Raw genomic sequence first — 23,140 nt, forward strand, 5'->3', positions numbered from 1 at the left:
CAAGATTCACTCGTACCTATTTCTACCGGAGTGCAATATGAAAAAGCATCGCCGGTGTATCTGGGATAACAACTGCATACCGGCAAATGATTTATCACCTGACATAACGCATTGCGTCCGCACGTTCCCGGACACGGGTCTCTACATTTCAGGTTTATACAAGCCAAATTGGCGGGGCAATCCGAATTTAAAACGCACTCTGGTCTACATCCTTCGTACGGATTGCCGGTGTAATTTGGCAAGCATGTACACGAACCGGCACCGTTGAACTCCTTGCATACTGCATTAGAGCCGCAAGGAGAGGGTGTGCAGGGATCAACAGGCGCAGGCGGTAATGGCGTGGCTAAAAGATGACATCAATGAACATGAAGTTTACAACGAAAAATAAAGATATACATTTTCTTGTATAAATTAGATATTAAAATTAATATAATTACGATGACTTTTTATTTTAACAGAAGACACAGGGAAATGATTTCTACGTTTCTACAACGTGACAACGATGATGCTTTTTTTTTTTTTTTATCTTTTTAATGTAATATGGACTTTCTTGTAGCTGCGGCAGGGATATTTAGCAAGTCACCGAAATTATATCAGTTTTAATTCTCAGTACTTACGTTCTCTTAAGATGCATTGCGTGAATGGATCACCGGTGTAACCGTTCACGCAAGAACACATAGGAGTGTGACTGACAACGTGACAATTAGCGTTCGCACCGCAAGAACCAACGCACGGGTCCTGACATTTCTTATTAATACAGGCTAAATGATTAGAACACTCGCTGTTACTGACGCATTCCGCTCTGCAATTAGGCGGACTACCGATAAAGTCAGGTAAACATGTGCATATAGATTCGTCATCACGAAGTCGGCATTGCGAGTTGGGGCCGCATGGACTTGGCTGACATGGCGTGGGACGTGAAACAGGTGTTTCGGCTAAAAGGGCAAAGTTCGATGTAGAGAAAGAGAACAAGAATTTTCTTGAAACTTGTTTGAAATCTCGCCATATACACGGCCATATACACGGATGTAACAAGCAGTACTTACGTGGTGATAAATAACATCTAACAAATGGATCGCCCGTTTGAGAGGGTGGACAAACGCAAATTGGATTGTGATTTACTACATTACACGATGCGCCTAATCCGCAACTTCCAGGACAAGGGTTCGTACACTTTTGGTTGCTACAAGCCTCATTCTGCGGGCAATCCGTGCTGACTATGCATTCGGGTCTGCAGGTCGGAGGGCTACCTAGATATCCTCTTACACAGGAGCAGACCGCTTGATTATTTATAACACGGCACTCGCTATTTGGTCCGCAGGGTGAAGGGGCACATGGATTAGCGGGTGGCATATCTGGGACACAAAAATAATGAATACATAATTCCCGGAAATTATTTAGAAAAAAGTATAATTACTTTATATGATTTTTCAAGTACGGTGGACAGATATGGTACTTATCGTAAATGATAGGACGTATACCTTGTAAGGGTGTGCACTGGCTAAATGCATTGCCGGTCATATTCCCGGGACAACTGCACATGGGAACGTGAGCGATCACGGTGCATAACGCGTTAATGCCGCAAGCTCCGGGGCATGGGTCCATACATTTGTTACGTATGCACGCTCTATCGCGGGGACAATCCGCGTTCAGGACACATTCCGGTCGGCAACCTACATTGGGATCTCCTCGGAACTCCGGTAGACAGGTACAGATACCGTTAAAGCATTGCGCGTTAGGACCGCAGGGTGATGGAACGCAGACATCTTCGACCGGGGATGGAGTCGCTGTAAAATATAATCGGTACAGGAATTAACGGGTTCGAGTCGCTCTTCGAGTTGTGAGATTTTGAATTATTCTTTGGATGGTTTCTTCGATGGACGCTTACGTGTCACTGGTAATAATTCGCAAAGGGCAAAGGTATTTCCGGTATATCCTTCGGGACATCTACACGTAGGAATGTGATTAATGATCGAACATAGGGCATTGGTGCCGCACGAGCCGGGACATGGATCCACACACTTCATATTAATGCAGGCCTTATCACTGGGGCATTCCGAGTGTATGGTACATTCGGGTCTGCAATTGGGCGGCTGACCCATGTAATTCTCCAGACAGGTACATGCGGGAGAGCCACCGATATTTCTGCATTGGGAGAAACTACCGCATGGGGATGGTACGCAAGGGTCTTTCTGTACTAGCGGTGGCGTTACAGCGGCTGAAAGATATTTAATAAAGTTTATGGTTGATAATTATGCGACACAAGAATAAAGGACATATATTGAGAGATCGGGTTAATATAGTCTTTCATGCATCCGATGTGGCCTTACGTGGTATTGACATGCATATAGTAAACGGATCTCCGCTGTAACCGGTCATACAACTGCAGATGGGGCTGTGATTAACGACTACGCAATTGGTATTGAGTCCGCATGGGCTTGGGCAGGGATTCACACATTTGTAGTCCTTGCACGCTAACTGCGAGGGGCACTCTGAGCTAGCGACACATTCGGGTCTACATGCAGGTGGAGATCCAATATACGATGGTAGGCATGAACAGACAGCTTGTCCGGACACTTCTTTGCATTTGCTGTTGGGTCCACAGGGTGATGGGGCGCAAACGTTTTCATCTGAGATTATTTCTAGGAAAAATTTAATGCATTAGTATAATTCATGTAGATAAATATGTAAGCGTCCATAACAATTTTTAATCAATTTGTTTTTATATATTTTTTTTAAACCGTGTAATATCACAAATGTAAAATAATATTAAAATATAAAAAAATGTCTTAAATCTTTCAAATTTCAAATTTTCTTTCTCACATATATTCAAACCAAAATTTTAGAATAAAAAATATTAATCGATGTAATATTTAATCTATACTTTAATATATATGATTATACAACAAAATTAGCAAAAAACTGAAAAAAGATATATGTAATATGTAATTCTTCCTTGCAAATTCAGTATTTTATATTATCTTATAAAATGTTTCCAGAGTTCGTTTACGAGGACACTTACTATCTACGGAACAAGTAACGAAGGGATCTCCAGTATATCCGGGGAAACACGTGCAGATCGGTTGATGATTGACAACCGAGCACTCGGCATTCTGGCCGCACATACCGGCGCAGGGATTGACGCATTTGTTTCTTACGCACATCAAATTGGACGGGCAATCGGGATTAATGACGCATTCGGGTCGACACGCTAAATACGGATTGCCGACATAATTAGAGATACACTGACAAATTGCGACACCATCTCGCTCTCTACATATCGCGTTCGCACCGCATTCAAAGATTGCGCAGGGTGATCGTTCTGGTTCCACCTCCACTGGGCGTGCTAAAACAATATAAAAGATAAACGGATTAAGCAACGTCGCGGAAATGGCAAGTCCGGCCGGTCTTTCTCGTAGTTTTATACAAAAGGGCTCTATCCCTTACGTATCGCAGAGCAGCGCGTGTATGGATCACCGGTGAGACCATAGGAACAGACGCAATGGGGCACGTGTTGTACTACATGGCACTCCGCACTCTCCCCGCATAAACCTGGACAGGGGTCTCTGCACTTTTGTCGCACGCAACTTTGGTGGCTGGGGCACTCGGGATTGGAGATGCATTCTGGTCGACAGTACGGGGGTGAGCCTCTGTACTCGGGTAGACAGGAGCAGGACGGCAAATCGTTAACGACCTGGCACTGAGCGTACGGACCGCAAGGTGAAGGTTGACAAGGGTTTACTACTACAGGCGCTACTGGTTCTAGACAAGGTAACAATCATATTTTGGTTTGGTTAGTCTAATGATTAAATGCTGGGATTTACGCAATACGTTTCCAATAAGGTAATCTTACTCATGACGTCACATCTGATAAACGGATCGCCTGTATATTGTTCGGGACACGAGCAGACAGGGTTGTGATTGACGACCACGCATCTTGCTTGGATGCCGCATGTACCGGGGCAAGGGTCCTTGCATTTTTGATTAGCGCAAGCTTCGTTTGGTCGACAGTCGGAACTAAGGGTACACTCGGGTCGACAGAGGGGTGGCGATCCGAGGAATTCTGGCGCACAAGTGCACACGGCTTGTTCATTCACTTCTCGACATATACTATTCGGACCGCAAGGATTCGGGCTGCATGGTCTTGCCACGGATGGAACTATATATACGATAAGGCAAGTTAGCGATTAGTATATTCTCGAACAGGCGAATCAAGTTTTCTCGTTCCAGATATTATACCTCTCATTATATCGCAAGAAATAAACGCGTTTCCAGTGGTACCGGGAGGACAACTGCACATTGGTGTGTGATTTATCACAATGCACAAACTGTTTTGTCCGCAGGTGCCTGGACAAGGGTCGACACATTTATTTCGTATACACGCCCTATCGGTTGAACAATCTGCACTGAGTACGCACTCCGGTCGACAGCCAACGTATGGGTCGCCAAAGTATTCAGATAAACAAGTGCAAATGCCATTGTTGCATTGAGCGTTTGGTCCACAGGGTGATTTACTGCAGGGATCAGGGGCCTGCGTTGGTTCGTCTACATCGTAACAATTATCAATTTAGATCAAGTTTTGATAAAACGAAGCAAGAAATCAAGGAAAGTTGAGATATATAACTTACATATTGGCACAGGCTGGCAACCGATAAACGGATCACCAGTATAACTTTCTATACACCTGCAAATTGGAATGTGATTGTGAACAGTGCAATCGGCGTTTAGGCCGCAAGAACCTGGACAGGGATCTTGACATCTCTCGCGAATGCATGCCTGATTGCTCGGGCAGTCGGCAGGAATGACACATTCGGGGCGACAATTTGGTGGTGTACCAATATAATTAATCATGCAAGAACATGATGGATAACCATTGGTATTGCGGCATTGCGAGTTTGGTCCGCATGGAGAGGGTATGCAAGGGTCCGAAGGTGGACTCGGTAAGCTCGGAGTGGCTAAAATTTAAAATAAAAAAAAAAATTCTCTAAATCTTAAGGACAAAATTATTAAAAGGTTTGTTAAATAAAATTTAATTATGCAATTATTTTTTCAATTAAAGATGTAAAGTATTACGATCTCAGGTAATATTTTAACATTTTCAGAGATATAATTTTACTATTTCATATAATAAAAATTTCAAATAAAACAAAAAAAACATACTTTTGTGTAAAGATAGTTGTATCTAGGAAAAGGGATCTAAGAATATAAAATATTGATATGTTGAAAAAAAAAAAATAACAAAAAGACAACTAAACTAAATCAAAAATTATTATATATATAAAATTCATTCCGCTTACGTGGTACGAATGAGCAGCGTACGAATGGATCACCACTGAATCCAGGTTTGCACATGCATATTGGACTGTGATTTACGACTCTACACGTCGTGCCCTGACCGCACGAATTGGGACAGGGATCGACGCATTTGTTGTTCTCGCAAGCGCGATTTGTCGCGCATTCTGTGCTAACTGTGCATTCGGGTTTACAGCCGGGCGGTGCGCCAATGTAAGTCGGCAGGCAAGAACAAACAGCTTGGCCGTTGCTTGCTCTGCACTGACTATACGGTCCGCAAGGAGATGGTTGACAAGGATTTCTCGTCTCTTCTACAACCGCTACAAAATGGGATGGGATATTTAGATACGTAATTGAACACGCGACGGACACGCGAACGAGCTTTAAGCGATCTCTTACGAGCTTCAACGATGGGGTTGCAGAATATGAATGGATTTCCCGTGTATCGCTCGAAACAAGTGCAAGTTGGTACGTGATTAATCACGTAGCACTGCGCGTTTTGACCGCACGTTCCTGGACAGGGATCCTTGCATTTCAATCCGATACACGCCTGATTGGACGGACAGTCGGAATTGAGGGTGCACTCGGGTCTGCATCCCTCGTAAGGATTGCCGATGTAATCAGAGGCGCATGAGCAAGAACCAGCATTTTGCTGAACTCTACATACTGCATTTGCACCACACGGAGATGGTGTGCACGGCGTAGATACGCCGCCAGGTTGTATTTCGACTATAGAATAAAAAGTAGAATGGCAATTAAATATATCCCTTTTTAAAAAAAGACTCACTTATATGATAAATGATAAATTATAATCTGATTATATAATAATGCAAAATTAATTTTTTCATGAGAAATTTACAGATTGCGCGAGGTCAAATAAAAATTGAAGTAAATCAAACTTTTTAAATATCTGAATTATTTTTTAAAATCCTCTTACATTGTTGCGGAGAACACTGCGTAAATGGATCGCCGGTGTAACCAGGGGTGCACGCGCACATCGGCGTATGGCTAACAACATTACAAACGGCATTAATGCCGCATGCGTTGACGCACGGATCACGACACTTTTGATTAATGCAAGCCATTTTGTTCGAGCACTCGCTATTGCTGATACACTCGTATCGACAGTTCGGGGGTGCTCCGATAAATTCTTGCAGGCACGAGCAAGAGGGTTGATCATTGATCACTTGGCATTGCGCGTTCGGTCCACATGGTGACGGTTGGCAAGGATCGAGTACAGGCAACGGTTCTTCAGCTTTAAAGGTAATACCGATTAATTAATCGAAACACATTAAATTTTTATTTATGTCACGTCCAAAATAATAGTTCGCGGATGGGAATTTGCGTGTAAAAAAAATTAATATCGGAGAATATTTTAAAAAGAATGAAAAAAAGTAAAGTTCTTACGAAGTGGGAAGCAATTAATAAACGGATCCCCAGTCATCCCGGAACGGCAGACGCAAACTGGATTGTGATTAATAACGTTGCAGATTGCATTACGTCCGCAACTTCCAGGACAAGGATCCTGACATTTTTGATTAGTGCACGCCTGGTTCTTCGGGCAATCGGAACTAATTACACATTCAGGCCTGCAAGTCGGGGGCGCGCCGACGAATCCAGTTATACAACTACATACAGCCTGCATATTATTTTGTCGGCACTGACTGTTCGGGCCACACGGAGACGGGTTACATGGATTGCTAATGGGCGGTGCTACAAGAAAAGATTTTAATTACAGAATAAAAATTTTAACGCGTGTTGCGAACGCGAATATTTAAGAATTGAATAAAATCCGTAGATATCCGACGCGCGCGGCAATTAAAATACCTGGTACAGGAGAACATAGGACAAAAGCATTCCCATCCATTCCTGAGGGACAACTACACATGGGAACATGATTGTATACATTGCACACAGCGTTTTGGCCGCAAACACCCGGGCAAGGATCCACGCATTTATTTCGCACGCACGCCTGCGTGTTCGGGCAATCGTTATTTAATACGCATTCCGGCCGACAGCCTCTGTAAGGATCTCCGAAATATTCCGCTATGCAAACGCAAATTCCCGCATTGCATTGCGCGTTGGGTCCGCAAGGCGAAGGTGTGCATGGATCCGGCTTGGATGGGACAACAGCTGCAAATAATTTCGCGTATAAAGAAGATCGAATACATTGGGGCAAGAAGTACCAGAATTATAATCATAAATTCTCGTAAGAAAATCTTACGTGGACTTAAGGAACACTGAATGAAAGGGTCGCCAGTGTGATCGGGCAAACATGAACAAATCGGCACGTGATTTACAACACTGCATTCAGCCATAAAGCCGCACGAGCCTGGACAGGGATCTCTACATCTTTGCTGCATGCAAGCCATATTAGCTGGACATTCCGCATTGATCGTACATTCCGGTTTACAATTTGGCGGACTGCCTCTGTATGTTGGTAAGCAAGAACACGATGGCACTCCTCCTGTATCGCGACATTCGGAAAACGCGCCACAAGGTGACGGTATGCATGGATCTCTGACGTCACTTACAATGGGTGGACTCACTGCGATACAATTAATGAGAATAACGTGAAAACTATAAAATTAAAATTATTAAAATTGAATTGATTGAATTGATTGCCCAATCTCGATATAGCATTCGTGTAAATATTAATCAAAGGCGAAAAATATTCTTCTATTTCTTTTCATTATACAAGAAGTTAAATATTTCAAGTGTCATGTTAACAAATATCATGTTTGTCAATTCGAGAAAGATTAATCGAATAAAGTGATCAGTAAAGATGAACACTTTATCGAGATTCGAACGTGTTTAAATAATTGTATTCATAAAAAAAATAAATGCAAAGAATATTAGATGAAAAGTTAGATGAAAAAAGGAAATCGTACCAGGTGTCTGGAAGCAAATGGTAAATGGATCACCGGTAAAGCCGTTCTTGCAAGAACAAATCGGATTATGTTTGATGACTCTGCAATTAGAATTTCTGCCGCAGGAACCGGGGCAGGGGTCTTGGCATTTTTGATTCAAGCAGGCAAGATTGAGAGAACAATCTGAGCTTGTCACGCATTCAGGGCGACATGCGGGTGGGCTACCAATAAAAATCGGTAAACAAGAACAGACCGCTTGATTGTTATTAACACGACATTGGCTGTTGGGTCCACAAGGCGACGGATTGCAAACATCCTTCGGGGTTTCGACTAGAATGATAGATAAATTTTTCAAATTTTTGGCCTTAGGAAAAGAAGGATTATTTAAAACCATAAATAATTTATAAAAATGTTAAAACCTAATTATGTGCTCATTAACATACATTTAAAAAATGAATTTAAAACAAAAAAAGTATAATATTACGTTATTGTAAATATTGTCAGAATTACTCAAACATATGGGATAAAAAATTTAAAACAAATATAAGAGAATTAAAGTTGCTCAATGTTCAAAAAAATATTTCGTACCGATATCGCGAATTATAGTGCAGTATTGGAAAGGATTGCCGCTATAACCGGGAATACACGTGCAAGAGGGCCGGTGATTAATAACTTGGCATTCGGCAAATTGTCCGCAAACGCCAGGACATGGATCTCTGCATTTGGATTGTATGCAAGCAAGAATCGATATGCAATCCGTATCAACCACGCATTCTGGTCGACATCCTTCATAAGGATTGCCGACATAATCGGCAAGGCAAGAACAGGATCCGGCACCGAATTGCTCCTTACAAACGGCATTAAAGCCACAAGGTGACGGTTTACAGGGCGATACTGCGATTGGCGTAGCTGAAAGTATAATATAAACTAGGAAAATCATGTCAAACAATTTAATTTTTAAACGTAAATTTTTTAACGTACGTTTGAAAGTTTCAATATGATTCTATAATCGACTCGAAAACTAACATGACTTTCGTTCGAATCTAAACATAATTTTAATTCTGTCTACATATAAAATTGATGCTTACGTGGCTTCATTGTACATTGCGTAAATGGATCGCCGGTGAAATCGCTAGGACAAACACACATGGGTGTGTGACTCACTACGCGGCATTCGGCATTAGCTCCACAAGAGCCTTCACAAGGATCCCTACATTTCTGATTCATGCACGCCAAATGGGCAGGACATTCGCTATTGCTAATGCACTCCGGTCTACAGTACGGTGGCGAACCCAAAAATCCAGCTAGACACGAACACGAAGGGGCATCGCCTACAACCTGACACTCGGCGTTCGCTCCACAAGGAGACGGTACACAGGGGTTTGTTTGCTGCACGGGTTCGGGCGCTAATGAAGAGAAAAATTGTTGTCGAATAAAAAAATGTACAATTAAATGAAAATTTACAATCTCTGAAAAAATGAAATTGAAATGCGTGGATTACTCGAAATGTTAGATAACATAAAATTAAATATATTCACAACAAAAATTCGTTTACAAAATTTTTAAAAAAACATTTTTTTATGAAATAAATAAGGCTGTGTAAGGCTGTGAATAAAACTGTCTTCAATTTTGTCTTTCGTAAAAGCATTAATAGAAATTATCAAAGGGGAAATCATCAATAATGATGCCGTAGTAATGATTTCTCGTAGTTGATATTCGTTCTTACGTCGTGGAATACATCGAATGAATGGATCTCCAGTAAGTTCTCCACAACTACATATCGGGTTGTGATTGATCACTTGACACGTGGCTCGAATCCCGCATGCGCCGAGGCAAGGGTTTATGCATTTTTGATTGCTGCACGCTTCTGTCAGAAGACAATCGGAACTGACAGTGCATTCCGGTCTGCATGCTGGCGGCACCCCGAGGAATCCCGCCACGCACGAGCACACAGGCTGCCCGTTATTTTCCCGACAAAGACTGTTGGGCCCGCAGGGCGAGGGTGAACAGGGATCTCCCTTCGGGATATCTGTATTCGATACGACAGCAATCTTACACTTTGTTCTCAAAAAGTAACGTAAGCAATGTCAATAACGATAATTATATAGAAGAAGGAATAGAAGACTACGATAAATTGATTAAATAAGGGAGCATTTATGTTTTGTCATCGGAAAGGCTAAATCTACGATTATCATTATCGATAAGCATTCCTATCGTAAAAATTATAGATCGGTCGAATCGATTGTACCTTCGACGATGGAACATTGAACGAAGGCATTGCCAGTCATTCCGGCTGGACAAGTACACATAGGTATGTGATTATATACGGAGCACAGCGCGTTTCGACCGCATGTGCCCGGACAGGGATCCACACATCTGTTACGCACGCACGCGCGAACGTGGGCGCAATCGGTATTCATCACGCATTCGGGACGGCAACCCACGTAAGGATCACCCTGATACTCAGGTAAACATATGCAGATACCATTGTTGCATCGTGCATTCGGTCCACAAGGGTTCAAACTGCAAGGATCGATAACCGCAGGTGCCGCTGTAAAAGAATCAGGAAACGGATCAGGAAACGCCGTAATGAAGTCCAGAACGAAATTTCGCAAAATGTAACGCATAAGTTTCTTTCGCGCAACATTTTGGACATTAAATTAGCATACTTTCATCTCTGATGCGAATTAAATATCTCATTAATTTAAATGTTGGATAACAATAATCATAGTAGAACAATTTAAAATAAAACTTTCCCAAAGAGAAGAAATTTTGAAAATCTGCAACATACATATCTAATAAAGTTTTGACCAGACAAAACAACATTTGCAAACGAAAATTAAATTAAATAATTAAATAATGTATCCAAGGAGCGTAAAGAACCATCGTGCGTTATAATTCGCGAAATTTTCCTTCGAGACGTAATCTTTCGTAACTTTCAGGGAGAAGGGAGTCTCTTACTTGTCGGTCTTGGATAACAATTGCTAAAGGGATCGCCGGTATATCCCTCGGGACAGGTGCACACGGGTACGTGATTATAAACTGTGCACAATGAGGTGATGCTGCAGGAGCCTAAACAGGGATCTCTGCATCTCTCGTTGCTGCAGGCAAGGTTCATCGAGCATTCGGAATTCACGCGGCATTCGGGACGACAATTTGGCGGTGATCCTCTGTAAGTTGGCAAACAGGAGCACGATGGTGTGCCACCGATATTCCTGCATTCCGCGTATGTGCCGCACGGAGAGGGCACGCAGGGATCTTTGGGGGCTATGGGAAATTCTATCGGTGCTGAAATTCAATAGTAAAAGTGGCGTAACAGATTTATTTCGCGCCATTTGTGCCTGAGAGATTTTGGGCAATAAATCAATTTATGAGAGAATAGCATGATAAAATGATGAAATGTCTGTTATGCGATGTGTATCTCATCAATATTGTGAGGATTGATATGGTGATATGATCAAGCCATGATTGAATTATCTATCAATAAAATCTACCGTGAACTTAAGAGCATAAGATGGATGAATAAGGCCGATCAAGTTATGAATGAACGAAGCTGATGAGAGAGATAAAGTTCTTACGTGGGGGGGCGGGGAAACATCTTGTAAAGGGATCTCCGGTATAACCAAGATTGCAGATGCAGATGGGACTGTGACTGATCACTTTACACTGTGTGTTTATTCCACATGAGTCCGGGCAGGGCGATACACACTTCTGATTGACGCAAGCAAAATCCAGAGAGCATTGGCTGTTCACCACGCATTCGGCTCGACAATTGGGAGGGTTGCCCATAAAATTCGGGAGACAGGTACAAACGGCGACGCCGTTTACGTTTCGGCATTTACTGTTTGGTCCACAGGGGGATGGGCTGCATGGGTTTGTTTCTGACAGAGCTGTGTGGAGAAAAGTGTCATTACATACAAGTCATTTCCTACAGATTATTCTGGACAAAAATATCGTCTTCGTGTATAAACTTATACTTTTCAATGGTATAAATTTTAATTCGTATTAAAAATTATATTAAAAATTTGGTGTACTAATTATTTAATCAAAAATATGATAAATAATCTTGTAATAAAATGGCAATATAAATATTTAAAACTATTTTAAATAAGTAAGATTAAAATAAAAAAGTTAAATGTTTAATCGACAATTAATTGAATTTTTAATTAATCTAAACATTTCGTTTCTAGCATAATTCTGTATATAAGGATATGCTAAAGTATACTATTAAAAATCAGATCATTGTAAAATGCAATAAATAAAATATCTGACATAAGACAGCTTACGAGTTTCAATTATCGGGGAACAGTACGTGAAAGGATTGCCGGTATAACCGGGGATGCAAGTACAAATCGGCAGATGATTAACTGATTGGCATTGGGCATTCACTCCGCATGTTCCTGGGCAAGGGTCTGTGCATTTCAAATCCACGCACGCCATTCTTGTTAAACAATCGGAATTTTGCGTGCACTCGGGTCTGCATTCTTGATAAGGGTCACCTAGGTAATCCGGCAAACAGGTGCACGAGCCAACGCCATTGTTCTCACGGCAGACGGCATTGAGGCCACAAGGGGAAGGCTCGCATGGTTTTCTAATATCTAGTGGTATATCTAATGGAAAGAAAAATTTCGCTTTAACTTAATCCAACGTTCTAGGCGTTCTTTTCCAAAGCTACGGCTAGGTCAAGGGATTTTCTGATTTTTCATCAATTCTCCCTCCCATTTCGATTATAAATCAAGTTCCTAACAAGCAACAAGCTTCATATGGTAGTGCGATGTAACAGCTTTGCGTGGTTGAATTATCATCATTTGACGAATATCCTTAAGGATCTATCAGTTTTAGTGGATAATATATCTTCTACCAGCGATCATTTTATCAAGCGTGTTCAATTTTCCATTCAAATTAATTAATCGAGTTAATTATTAAGTGCGGGACACGGTGATTGATGACATTATTCTTTCGGGGATGGGACAATTATCCTTTGGGATCTACATCTAATAAGTGCTTTTCATCAGGGTTTATTAAGATTATGTTTTTTTTTTTAGAGATTACACTGCGTTTGCATGTTTATGTTATTGGCCTATTCGGGAATGGTTTGTGCAGCATGATTATTGGGAGGTCCACAGCATATGTCAAAAGTCAGAGTGCTCTTATATGTAAGTGGGTCCTTAACAAATTTTCGTCTCGGTAGGTCAGTGCGTGCAATGAACATTTCAACAATTAATCGCAGGGCTTAGAATTCCATTGCTTAGTTATTGCGAGTGTTTATTAGGGATGAGTGCAGTCAAGAGCCTATTGGGCATATAGGCCCCGTCACCAATTTTGTGCCTGTCTATCATTATTGTTTCCTTGCATTAGGGTCAGTACGCTCAGTAGGCATGGGGACGAGTGCGTGAGGATGAGTGCCGCATTGTTTCTTTTGTTAGGGACTCGTGACATGTATGTAATTCTATGTTATTGACTTTTAATCGGGGATGAGTGCAATTATGAGCCTAATATTTATAGGCCCCTCCACCTCGCACATGGCTTATTGTGTCATCTGTTAGAGATCTCTTTATGATTGTATGCTATTATCGTGCGCATATTCTCGCATTAATCTTTAATATTTCGGCGGTTCTTGTTAGAACCTAACAAGTTTCAATCGGATGCGATTTCTATAGAACTATATAAGCATATGTCTAATCAATAACGGGACAGGACGGTGATAATTATTTTCCAAACCCCTTCAGCTGATCTTGAAAGCAGTCAATATTCAATCTAATATCTTGGACAATCTTTTGGAGAAGATTTTAATCAGTTATGAAACCTTTAATTGATGTTAATTTGAGCGATTTTAATCAATGTTAACATTTGACAGAGACGAGCTCTTGAATTACCGTCTTGACTTATTATCATTAGTCATATCGTATGGGGATGGAAGCACTTACCTGTCGCGCCCGCATGCAAACGGCGACATTTGCGGAAGGGATCGTAAGAAAATGAAATAAAAGGCAACGAAGGCGTACTCACCCTCGGGTACTCGTTCGCAAGCGCTGAATGGATTTCCGGTGTATCCGGCGATGCACGCACAAACCGCATGGTGATTCACTACCGAACACTGAGCGTTCAGACCGCACAGACCGACGCACGGATCGCGGCACTTTTGTTGCATACACGCCAACTGCGGCGGACACTCGGGATTGATCGTACACTCGGGTCGGCAATTCGGCGGCAAACCGACGTAATTTTCGATACACGAACACGCGGGACTATCACCCCTCACTTGACATTCCGCATTCGGACCGCAGGGCGATGGCAGACACGGGTTCATCGGCGCGGGTGGTGTTTCTGCAAACAAATATTCGAATGAAAAAATTTTGCATTTAACAACAAGAATAATTAAAATGTAACAATTATCCAGAAAACTAATTTTCTACATAATTATAAAATATATAAAAAATTATATATAAAAGTTAAAATTAATTCACTAATAAAAGGAGTTTCTTTAATAATTCGCAATAATAACTCTAATAGATAGTTAATGTTAATTCAAATTTTAAAAACACAAAATTATATTTGATAGAAGAGATTTACTTTAATAATTATTCCAATAATATTTTGACGATCAATATTCAAAGATTTTAACGATTAATTATTTCTGATACAAAATACAATAAAGTGAAATAATAAAGATAGACTCTTCAAACGACTTACTTGGTTGCGGATAACATATGGTGAAAGGATCGCCTGTATAAGATTCAGAACAGCTGCATATTGGATTATGATTAACCACTTGACAATTTGTATTCTGTCCGCACGTGCCTGGGCATGGATCTTGACATTTATTATTCAGACACGCTTGTGTCAATGGACAGTCGGCGCTGACAACGCATTCTGGCTTGCAAGCAGGTGGACTGCCAATTAAACCAGGTTGACATGAACACACAGCATGATCATTCACGACTTTGCAGATGCTATTTGGCCCACAAGGCGAAGGTGTACAAGGCTTAACGGTCTCTGCAAATAAAATGCATTTGATAGTAGATCAGAAACAATAATTATTGATTCAAAGATAAAATTTTTGTATTTCATCAAAAAATTATTCAAAAATATATATAATTTTTGTTTTTTATATAAGACGTATTAAATAAATGATAAAAAGAAAAACTATCTATCTATATCTAAAATGTTTTAATATTTATATATTAAAATATATAAAAATTAACAATTATATTATTTTATTTTATTCATTATATTATTTCAATGTTTACATACATTTTTATTAGAAAAAAAATTTACACTTACCAACTGGTATATGTGGTCGACACAGAAGGAATGGATTTCCAGTGTAACCAGGCGGACAGCTGCACATTGGGACGTGATTGACAACGTCGCAACGTGCATCACGACCGCACGTACCTGGGCAAGGATCCACGCAGTTTTGATTAATACAAGCTTTGGTACGAGGACAGTCTGAATTCATTGTGCACTCCGGCCGACAGTACGAATACGGATCCCCGAAGTAGTTGGGTAAACATCTACATACACCTTCGTTGCAGTCCGCATTAGGGCCGCAAGGTGACGGATTGCACAAATCTTCGGGTACCTTCGGTTGTTCTGCAACATCGATTTTTCACATTTATGTATAAATAAAGTGACAAGAAAAATCAAAATTTTTTTCTTTATAATATTTTTAAAGATTTATTAAGTATAAAGATTTTGTATAAAAATTGCAGTAAATGATTAGATACTAATTATTAATAATCATTAAGGCCATATTTATATTCTAGTGTATTTACTGCATTAAGTTTATATTCAGACTTAGATAAATATTTTTTATAAGAAAATTGATCGAAAATATAATCTCTTTCTTTTTCAACAAAATCATATTTAAAACTTTATCTAATGTGTAAATACGCACCTCTAATTACTGTACACAGACTGAAAGGATCGCCAGAATATCCAGGTTGACATAAACAAATTGGTATGTGATTTTGTACCCGACAATCAGCATTCTGACCGCAGGAGCCAATGCAAGGATCGCGACATTTTTCTGAGATGCAAGCTTGATCCAACGGACAATCTGTATTAACTATGCACTCTGCGCGACAGTTGGGTGGTATACCTATGTAATTTTTCAAACAAGTACACGCTGCCTGATCATTGACCACTTTACACTCCGCATAGAGCCCACATGGACTTGGGAAACAAGGATCCATCGGTGGTAACGGCACAACTAAAAAAAAAATTAATTAAACAGTAATAATATAATTTATCTATACCATTCTCATATGTATAAATAAACAAAGCAAGTGCAAGATAATTACCAGGTTCAGGGAAGCATCTGGAGAAAGGATCGCCCGTCTTTCCTTGCGGACAACTGCAGAGAGGATTGTGATTAATGACACGACAATTAGCTTCGATTCCACACGTGCCGGGGCATGGATCCGTGCATTTGTATTTGTAGCAAGCTCTGTTTTGCGGACATTCCGAATTGACGACACATTCCGGCTTGCAATTCGGCGGAGCGCCCACGAAGGACTCTTGGCATGTACACACGGCTTGATTGTTCACGGCGCGGCAGAAGCTGTTCGGTCCGCAGGGTGAAGGCAAGCATGGATCTCTGACGGTAGGCTCGGTCTCCACCTCCGGTGGTTGAAGGGTGCAAATCGTAAATGGATCCCCGATGTAGCCAGGCTCGCAAGTGCACGTTGGAATGTGATTGATCACGGAACACTGCGCCCGGACGCCGCACACTCCTGGGCAAGGATCCTTGCATTTATTACGGAGGCAAGCCTTGTTTGTGGGACAATCCGCGCTGAGGACGCATTCTGGTTGACAGCCCTCATAAGGATTTCCTTGATAGTCGTCGATGCATATGCAAGCGCCAGCGTTGTCCCGTTGCTGACAGATCGCGTTAGCTCCACACGGCGAAGGTTCACATGGATTTATTGTTTCCTCTGCGAAGAAAAACGTTCAATATTTAATAATTTCCAATTGATAATTCAAAAAAATTTAATATTCTAATGAAATATAAAAAAAAAATAATTTTGTATAAAAAAATATGACAATTTGATTTTAAAAAAGTGCAATGTAATTAAAAATCAGGACAAATAAACAACGTACCTTCTAATATACATTGCACGAACGGATTGCCCGTGTATCCGATCTTACATGAACAAGTCACTGCGTGATTTACTACTTTACAGTCGGCATTATCCCCGCAGGATCCTGGACAAGGATCTTTACATTTCATATTTATGCAGGACTTTTCCGGTGGGCAGTCAGGATTGATCAAGCATTCTGGCCGACATGATGGTGGAGTGCCGATGTATGTAGGCAGACACGAACACGACGGTTGTCCATTTGCATTCTTACAAAGCGCATTTGGTCCGCATGGCGAAGGATTGCAAGGATCGCCCTGGTCCTTAGGTTCCGGTGGCACTAAAATACAATGTGATACATTTTGTATTTATATTGTCGAGTAGGTTTATTTAAAACTATTGCAAATATCTTACATATATTAAAATGTTTAAGATAATTTGATTTAGTAATCGTATATGCAATTGCATACACGAAATAATTTATTTGCAATTGCATTCAGTTTTCTTACGTGGAATGTCATAACAACTTCTAAACGGATCTCCAGTCTGTCCAGGAAGGCAGCTACAGATCGGCGAGTGGTTGATCACCTCGCATCTCGCATTCAGGCCGCACGAACCTAAGCATGGATCTGTGCACTTCTTGTTTACACAGGCCCGCGTTGGCGGACATTCGGAACTAACGAGACATTCCGGCCTGCAAGACGGTGGGGAGCCAAGATAGCCTTGAAGACAAGAGCACACAGCGTGCTCCTCGATGTTGCGACATTGACTGTTTGGTCCGCACGGCGAAGGCGTACACGGATCCCTCTGAGACTCCGGAACTGTGCATGACAAATCAATTTCGCAATTAATACAAACTACGATTTTAAAACGTTCATAAAAACTTAGCAATATGTTTATATAACACTAGGTAAGTAAATGACTTTCCTGGCGTACCTCTAGGCTGAACGCGACAGCTAACGAACGGATCGCCGATGTATCCGGATGGGCAGGAGCAGACGGGAATATGGTTCACTACATCGCATCGTGCGTTTTGACCGCATATTCCGGGACAAGGATCCTTGCATTTGTTCTTCAGACATGTTTTGTCGCGGGCGCATTCTGAATTGAGGATGCATTCAGGGCGACAGGCCTCGTAAGGATTGCCGATGTATTCGGGCAAGCATACGCATTCACCATTCTCACATACGGCGTTCGGCCCACATGGAGATAGAGCGCAAGGGTTCTTAGTGATTGGTAGTTCTGTAACTGTACAAATAAAACATTTGCTGTAACTGTACAATAAAACATTTTAAGGGCAAAATATTAAACATAAAATGTTAAATAGTAAAATGTTAAAATTGTTTTGATTTTTCTTTTGATTTTTCACAAAACAACTCATAATGCGCGTTGATTGAATGTTTTATTTACCTCGCGGAATAACGTTGCATTGCGTAAATGGATCTCCACTGAAACCTTCTATACATGTGCAAACTGGCAGATGATTTAATACGTGACATTGAGCGTTTATTCCACACGAGCCTGGGCACGGGTCCGCACACCTCTGATTGACACATGCGAGATGGCTCTTACATTCGGAGCTTAAAATGCACTCCGGTCGACACTGCGGCGGTACGCCAATGTAATTTGGTAAACAGGAACACGCAGGACTGCCAGATATGATTTGACACAAGGAATTAGGACCGCAAGGTGACGGGGTGCAAGATGGTGGTCGGACAGTTATTGGGAATTCGGTAATGACTGAAAAATAATAATTATATTTATCTTATATTCTTCATTTTTTACATCTAAGAGAAATTCATGCGATTAATTTATATCAATAATATCTTTTTTTGCCATATGTGAAAATATAATATACTTATGTAGCGATATAGATAAAAATCAATCTTATTTGAATTGAATTTTATAAAATATTTATATCGACAGCGATGTTAAAATATATAAAATATATGTAATACTTACCATACGGCGAACACAAAGTGAAAGGATCTCCTGTGAAACCAGCAGGACATGTACAAATCGGATTGTGGTTTTTGGTAGTACACTGCGCTCTCAGTCCACAAGTATTCGGGCAAGGATCTGCGCATTTTTTATTTACACATGCCAGATGAGGTGGACACTCAGCATTAACGATACATTCTGGTCTGCATGATGGTGGTATGCCTCTATATTCTGGTAAACAGGTGCATACAGCTTGATCGTTAACAACTCGGCATTTACTGTTGGGTCCACAAGGCGATGGAGAGCATGGTTCCAGTGTTTCTAGGGAAAATAATATTATTGCTTTCCTCACAACCTTTTAATTATAGTAATGATTTTAAAAAAGTAATTATCTGGCGTGGCTTTTCGACAGTTATCATTATCGCAGTTTACATTAATAATAATAATAATAATAATACATTCGTATCAATAATATTAAATTTAATTTCGTTGATATAAGTAACGATATTTATTTTATTTATAATTCCAGTATTAAAAATACTTACTTATCACCTCTTCGATTTCGCAAGCGAAATATGGATCTCCCGTATATCCTGGAGGACACAGGCAAACAGGAACGTGCGCTTGTACGTTACAAATGGACAATGTTCCACAAGTATTGGGGCATGGATCTGTACATTTGAAGCCGACACAAGCCAATTGCGGCGCGCAGTCGTTGTTCGTTTCGCATTCTCTGTGACATCCCTTGACAATGTCATAAGGATCACCTATCAGGTCCGGTGGACATCCACAGGCGCCTGCCCCGTTCCTTTCACGACATTGCGCGTTGGGACCACAAGGATTCGGCACACATGGATTCGACACAGGTCTGTCTGTTGCTACAAACGTAATAAAAATTGCATAATAAAAATTTATAAATTTATAATTTAAAAAATTTATAATTTGATACGCAGAGTGTGCTATACGTTTAAATATCTTTTCCGACAATTGATAATTTCTATTTCTACCTGGCGGAGAAGCCGGGACGCAGCGCACAGTGGGATCGCCCTCGTATCCTTCCGGACAGGTGCAAATAGGAACGTGATTCTGCACTGTGCACCTGGCAATCTCGCCGCAGGCGCCAGGGCAGGGATTTTTGCATCTTTGATTGACGCACGCCGCGGAGTTGAGACATTCCGAGTGATCCGTGCATTCAGGTCTGCAATTCGGTGGACGGCCAATGTAGTTCGCCAAGCAGGAACATGCCGGATGCGAGCCTATCACTCTGCACTGCGAGTTCGGACCGCAAGGATTTGGCAAACAAGGATCTCCTTCTCCTTTCGGTAACGGCGATGTGGTGCTAATCTTGCTGCAGTGCACGAAGGGATCGCCGGAGTAGCCGGGGGCGCAGCTGCAGATGGGATTGTGGTTCACCGTGAGGCAGTTTGTGTTCTGTCCGCAGGAGCCGGGACACGGGTCTGCGCACTTGTTATTAATGCACGCTCTGTTCTGTGGACATTCGGAGCTGACGATACAACCCGGTCGACAGGTCGGCGGGACGCCGGAGAATCCCGGTTGACACAGGCACACCGCGTGCCCGTCGTGCGTTCGGCAATTGCTGTTAGGTCCGCACGGTGACGGGTCGCAGGGATCGATCGGTATGGGCAACGGCGTCACGACGTCGACGGGGGCACAGCCGTTCACCGGGTCTCCGGTGTAACCCGGCAGGCAGGTGCACATGGGGGCGTGATTGACGACGCGACACGTGGCACCTGGGCCGCAGGTTCCGGGACATGGATTGACGCACTTATTGTTCAGACAGGCTTTGCTGCGATCGCAGTCGGCGTTGGTCACGCATTCGGGCCTGCAAGCGATGTACGGGTCACCGAAGTACTGCGGCAGACATGTGCAAGATCCAACGCCGTTTCGTTCGTTGCACACCGCGTTGGCGCCGCACGGTGACGGATTGCACGGCGTGCGTGGTTGCTCCGTCGTGATAGGCACTGGAATTAATTACGCATAATTAGATAATGATCGTTAAAACAGAAAGGATCAAGCTAATAAAGCTAATTGTGCATTTTTCAGTTTACTTTGCAAGATTCTCGCGAGGAAACACCTTACGTACCTTCTACGATGGGTATGCATTCCGTGAACGGATCGCCTGTGTAGCCCTCGTTACAGATGCAGACGGGATTGTGTTTAACCACGTTGCAATATGTGTTCACGCCGCAAGAGCCCGGGCATGGGTCCACGCATTGTTCGTTCTGGCACGCCAGGTTCCCGGGGCATCCTTCGTTTATGACGCACTCGGGACGGCAATTTGGTGCACGGCCCACGTAATTCGGTAGACACGAGCATGCCGGAAATCCATCGATCACCCGACACTGAGAATTTGGCCCGCACGGCGAAGGCACGCATGGATTGCCGCTCGGTTTTGGTATCGGTGTTACTTCTACGATTGCAAATTGATACATTAAGATAATCGCATATTTATTAAATTTTTATCTTTGTATCACTATTTTATTAAACAATCGAAGCGATTGTCCGTAAATATTAAAATACAAATCATTTGAGTGTTCAGAATATCAAAGATAAAAATTGTATGACGATGACGGAATAAAGTGGAAACTTACCTTCCTTAACGCATCCGAAGAACGGATCTCCGCTGTAGCCGATCGTGCAGATGCAGACTGGATTGTGATTGATCACCCGACAATCCGCATTCACGCCGCACGTACCTGGACATGGATCTTTGCATCTCTGATTGATACACGCCGTGTTTGGACTACAATCCGTACTAACTACGCACTCTGGCCGGCACGATGGTGGGCTGCCGATGTAATTAGGCTGACAGGAACACACTGCGTGATTATCGATAACGCGACAGTTGCTATACGGACCACAAGGAGATGGTTGACATGTGTCACCCGATACCGAAGGCTCTATAAGAAACGAAACACGTTACGGATCATTTGAGATCTTTCTAAATTAATCATTTTTTTTTTCTTTATCTGCTGCTTTGTCAAAAAGAAGATTTTGACAGAAAATATCAGAGACATACCTATTGGTATGTGGCAAGATGTAAGTGGATCTCCGGTATAACCAGAAAGGCAACTGCAGGATGGCTGATGATTATAGACTTGGCATTGCGCGTTAATTCCGCACGCTCCTACACACGGGTCCTTGCACTTGTTGTTAATGCAAGCCTTTGTGTGAATACAATCCGAGTTCTGAACGCATTCTGGTCTGCAGCCTTCGTATGGATCGCCAGTGTAATCGGGCAAACAAGTGCAAGATCCCGCACCATTACGCTCTTTACATACGGCGTTCGCTCCGCATGGTGAAGGATCGCATGGCAGTTGCGCCGGGAAGACAGCTGCACAACGAAAATTTATTTATACAAAATGTACAATTTACTCAAAAAGTTGTAAAATTGTTTAAATCTTACCTTTAGCACAGCCTGAGAAAGGATCTCCTTCATAGCCTTCGTAACAATGACATATAGGTCGATGATTCTGCACGGTGCAGTTTGTATTAAATCCACATGATCCAACGCATGGATCCAAACATTTCTTTTGAATACAAGCTAGGGAGCTAACACAGTCCTGGTCGATCACGCACTCTGGCCTACAATTTGGCGGTGCACCATACATACCACTGATGCACGTGCATATAGGATGATCTTCTTGCACACGGCAATCAGCATTAGGCCCGCAAGGCGATGGCAAACAAGGATTCGTAGTTGGCGGGAAAGGTTCTGAAAAAGAGTACGATGTGGCTGATAAAATAATATTCAATCTTTTTTTATGTTGTTATAAAGGCACTTTGTAACGAATTAGCAATTATTTATTTAATTCACAAAAGTTTGAATTTTATCGAGTGCGATATTTTTCATTGCATAATCGAAATCTTCGCATTAGACAACTTTACATTATATATATATAAAAACCAGAAAAATAAAATATAATTTAAGTT

At 41.8% G+C, this 23,140-nt stretch overlaps 1 protein-coding gene across 1 annotated transcript in view; it reads right to left on the reverse strand.

Annotated features, from left to right (window-relative positions):
• The window catches only part of dpy (fibrillin-like protein dumpy), a 97,267-nt gene that overhangs the window by 21,675 nt on the left and 52,452 nt on the right, over positions 1 to 23,140 (reverse strand). The window contains exons 49-89 of the mRNA XM_089084159.1: positions 22,614 to 22,922; positions 22,227 to 22,541; positions 21,799 to 22,107; positions 21,291 to 21,617; positions 20,194 to 21,168; positions 19,732 to 20,064; positions 19,208 to 19,507; positions 18,656 to 18,985; positions 18,182 to 18,493; positions 17,755 to 18,066; positions 17,268 to 17,585; positions 16,469 to 17,101; positions 16,063 to 16,377; positions 15,447 to 15,758; positions 14,856 to 15,158; positions 14,172 to 14,489; positions 12,449 to 12,772; positions 11,741 to 12,052; positions 11,124 to 11,450; positions 10,411 to 10,713; positions 9,889 to 10,191; positions 9,251 to 9,568; positions 8,751 to 9,071; positions 8,184 to 8,492; positions 7,517 to 7,840; positions 7,120 to 7,425; positions 6,700 to 7,005; positions 6,230 to 6,547; positions 5,692 to 6,021; positions 5,298 to 5,612; positions 4,629 to 4,955; positions 4,240 to 4,545; positions 3,854 to 4,159; positions 3,448 to 3,762; positions 3,023 to 3,346; positions 2,331 to 2,642; positions 1,889 to 2,218; positions 1,482 to 1,787; positions 1,047 to 1,355; positions 618 to 935; positions 17 to 343 (exon numbers count right to left, since the gene is read on the reverse strand). Coding sequence (XP_088940285.1) covers positions 17 to 343; positions 618 to 935; positions 1,047 to 1,355; positions 1,482 to 1,787; positions 1,889 to 2,218; positions 2,331 to 2,642; positions 3,023 to 3,346; positions 3,448 to 3,762; positions 3,854 to 4,159; positions 4,240 to 4,545; positions 4,629 to 4,955; positions 5,298 to 5,612; positions 5,692 to 6,021; positions 6,230 to 6,547; positions 6,700 to 7,005; positions 7,120 to 7,425; positions 7,517 to 7,840; positions 8,184 to 8,492; positions 8,751 to 9,071; positions 9,251 to 9,568; positions 9,889 to 10,191; positions 10,411 to 10,713; positions 11,124 to 11,450; positions 11,741 to 12,052; positions 12,449 to 12,772; positions 14,172 to 14,489; positions 14,856 to 15,158; positions 15,447 to 15,758; positions 16,063 to 16,377; positions 16,469 to 17,101; positions 17,268 to 17,585; positions 17,755 to 18,066; positions 18,182 to 18,493; positions 18,656 to 18,985; positions 19,208 to 19,507; positions 19,732 to 20,064; positions 20,194 to 21,168; positions 21,291 to 21,617; positions 21,799 to 22,107; positions 22,227 to 22,541; positions 22,614 to 22,922 — 13,917 coding nt within the window. The remainder of the gene's footprint in view (positions 1 to 16; positions 344 to 617; positions 936 to 1,046; positions 1,356 to 1,481; positions 1,788 to 1,888; positions 2,219 to 2,330; positions 2,643 to 3,022; positions 3,347 to 3,447; positions 3,763 to 3,853; positions 4,160 to 4,239; positions 4,546 to 4,628; positions 4,956 to 5,297; positions 5,613 to 5,691; positions 6,022 to 6,229; positions 6,548 to 6,699; positions 7,006 to 7,119; positions 7,426 to 7,516; positions 7,841 to 8,183; positions 8,493 to 8,750; positions 9,072 to 9,250; positions 9,569 to 9,888; positions 10,192 to 10,410; positions 10,714 to 11,123; positions 11,451 to 11,740; positions 12,053 to 12,448; positions 12,773 to 14,171; positions 14,490 to 14,855; positions 15,159 to 15,446; positions 15,759 to 16,062; positions 16,378 to 16,468; positions 17,102 to 17,267; positions 17,586 to 17,754; positions 18,067 to 18,181; positions 18,494 to 18,655; positions 18,986 to 19,207; positions 19,508 to 19,731; positions 20,065 to 20,193; positions 21,169 to 21,290; positions 21,618 to 21,798; positions 22,108 to 22,226; positions 22,542 to 22,613; positions 22,923 to 23,140) is intronic.

The sequence above is a fragment of the Pogonomyrmex barbatus genome, unplaced genomic scaffold (assembly GCF_055798465.1).
Source record: "Pogonomyrmex barbatus isolate J1 unplaced genomic scaffold, ASM5579846v1 scaffold8, whole genome shotgun sequence".
Classification (NCBI taxonomy): Eukaryota; Metazoa; Arthropoda; class Insecta; order Hymenoptera; family Formicidae; genus Pogonomyrmex; species Pogonomyrmex barbatus.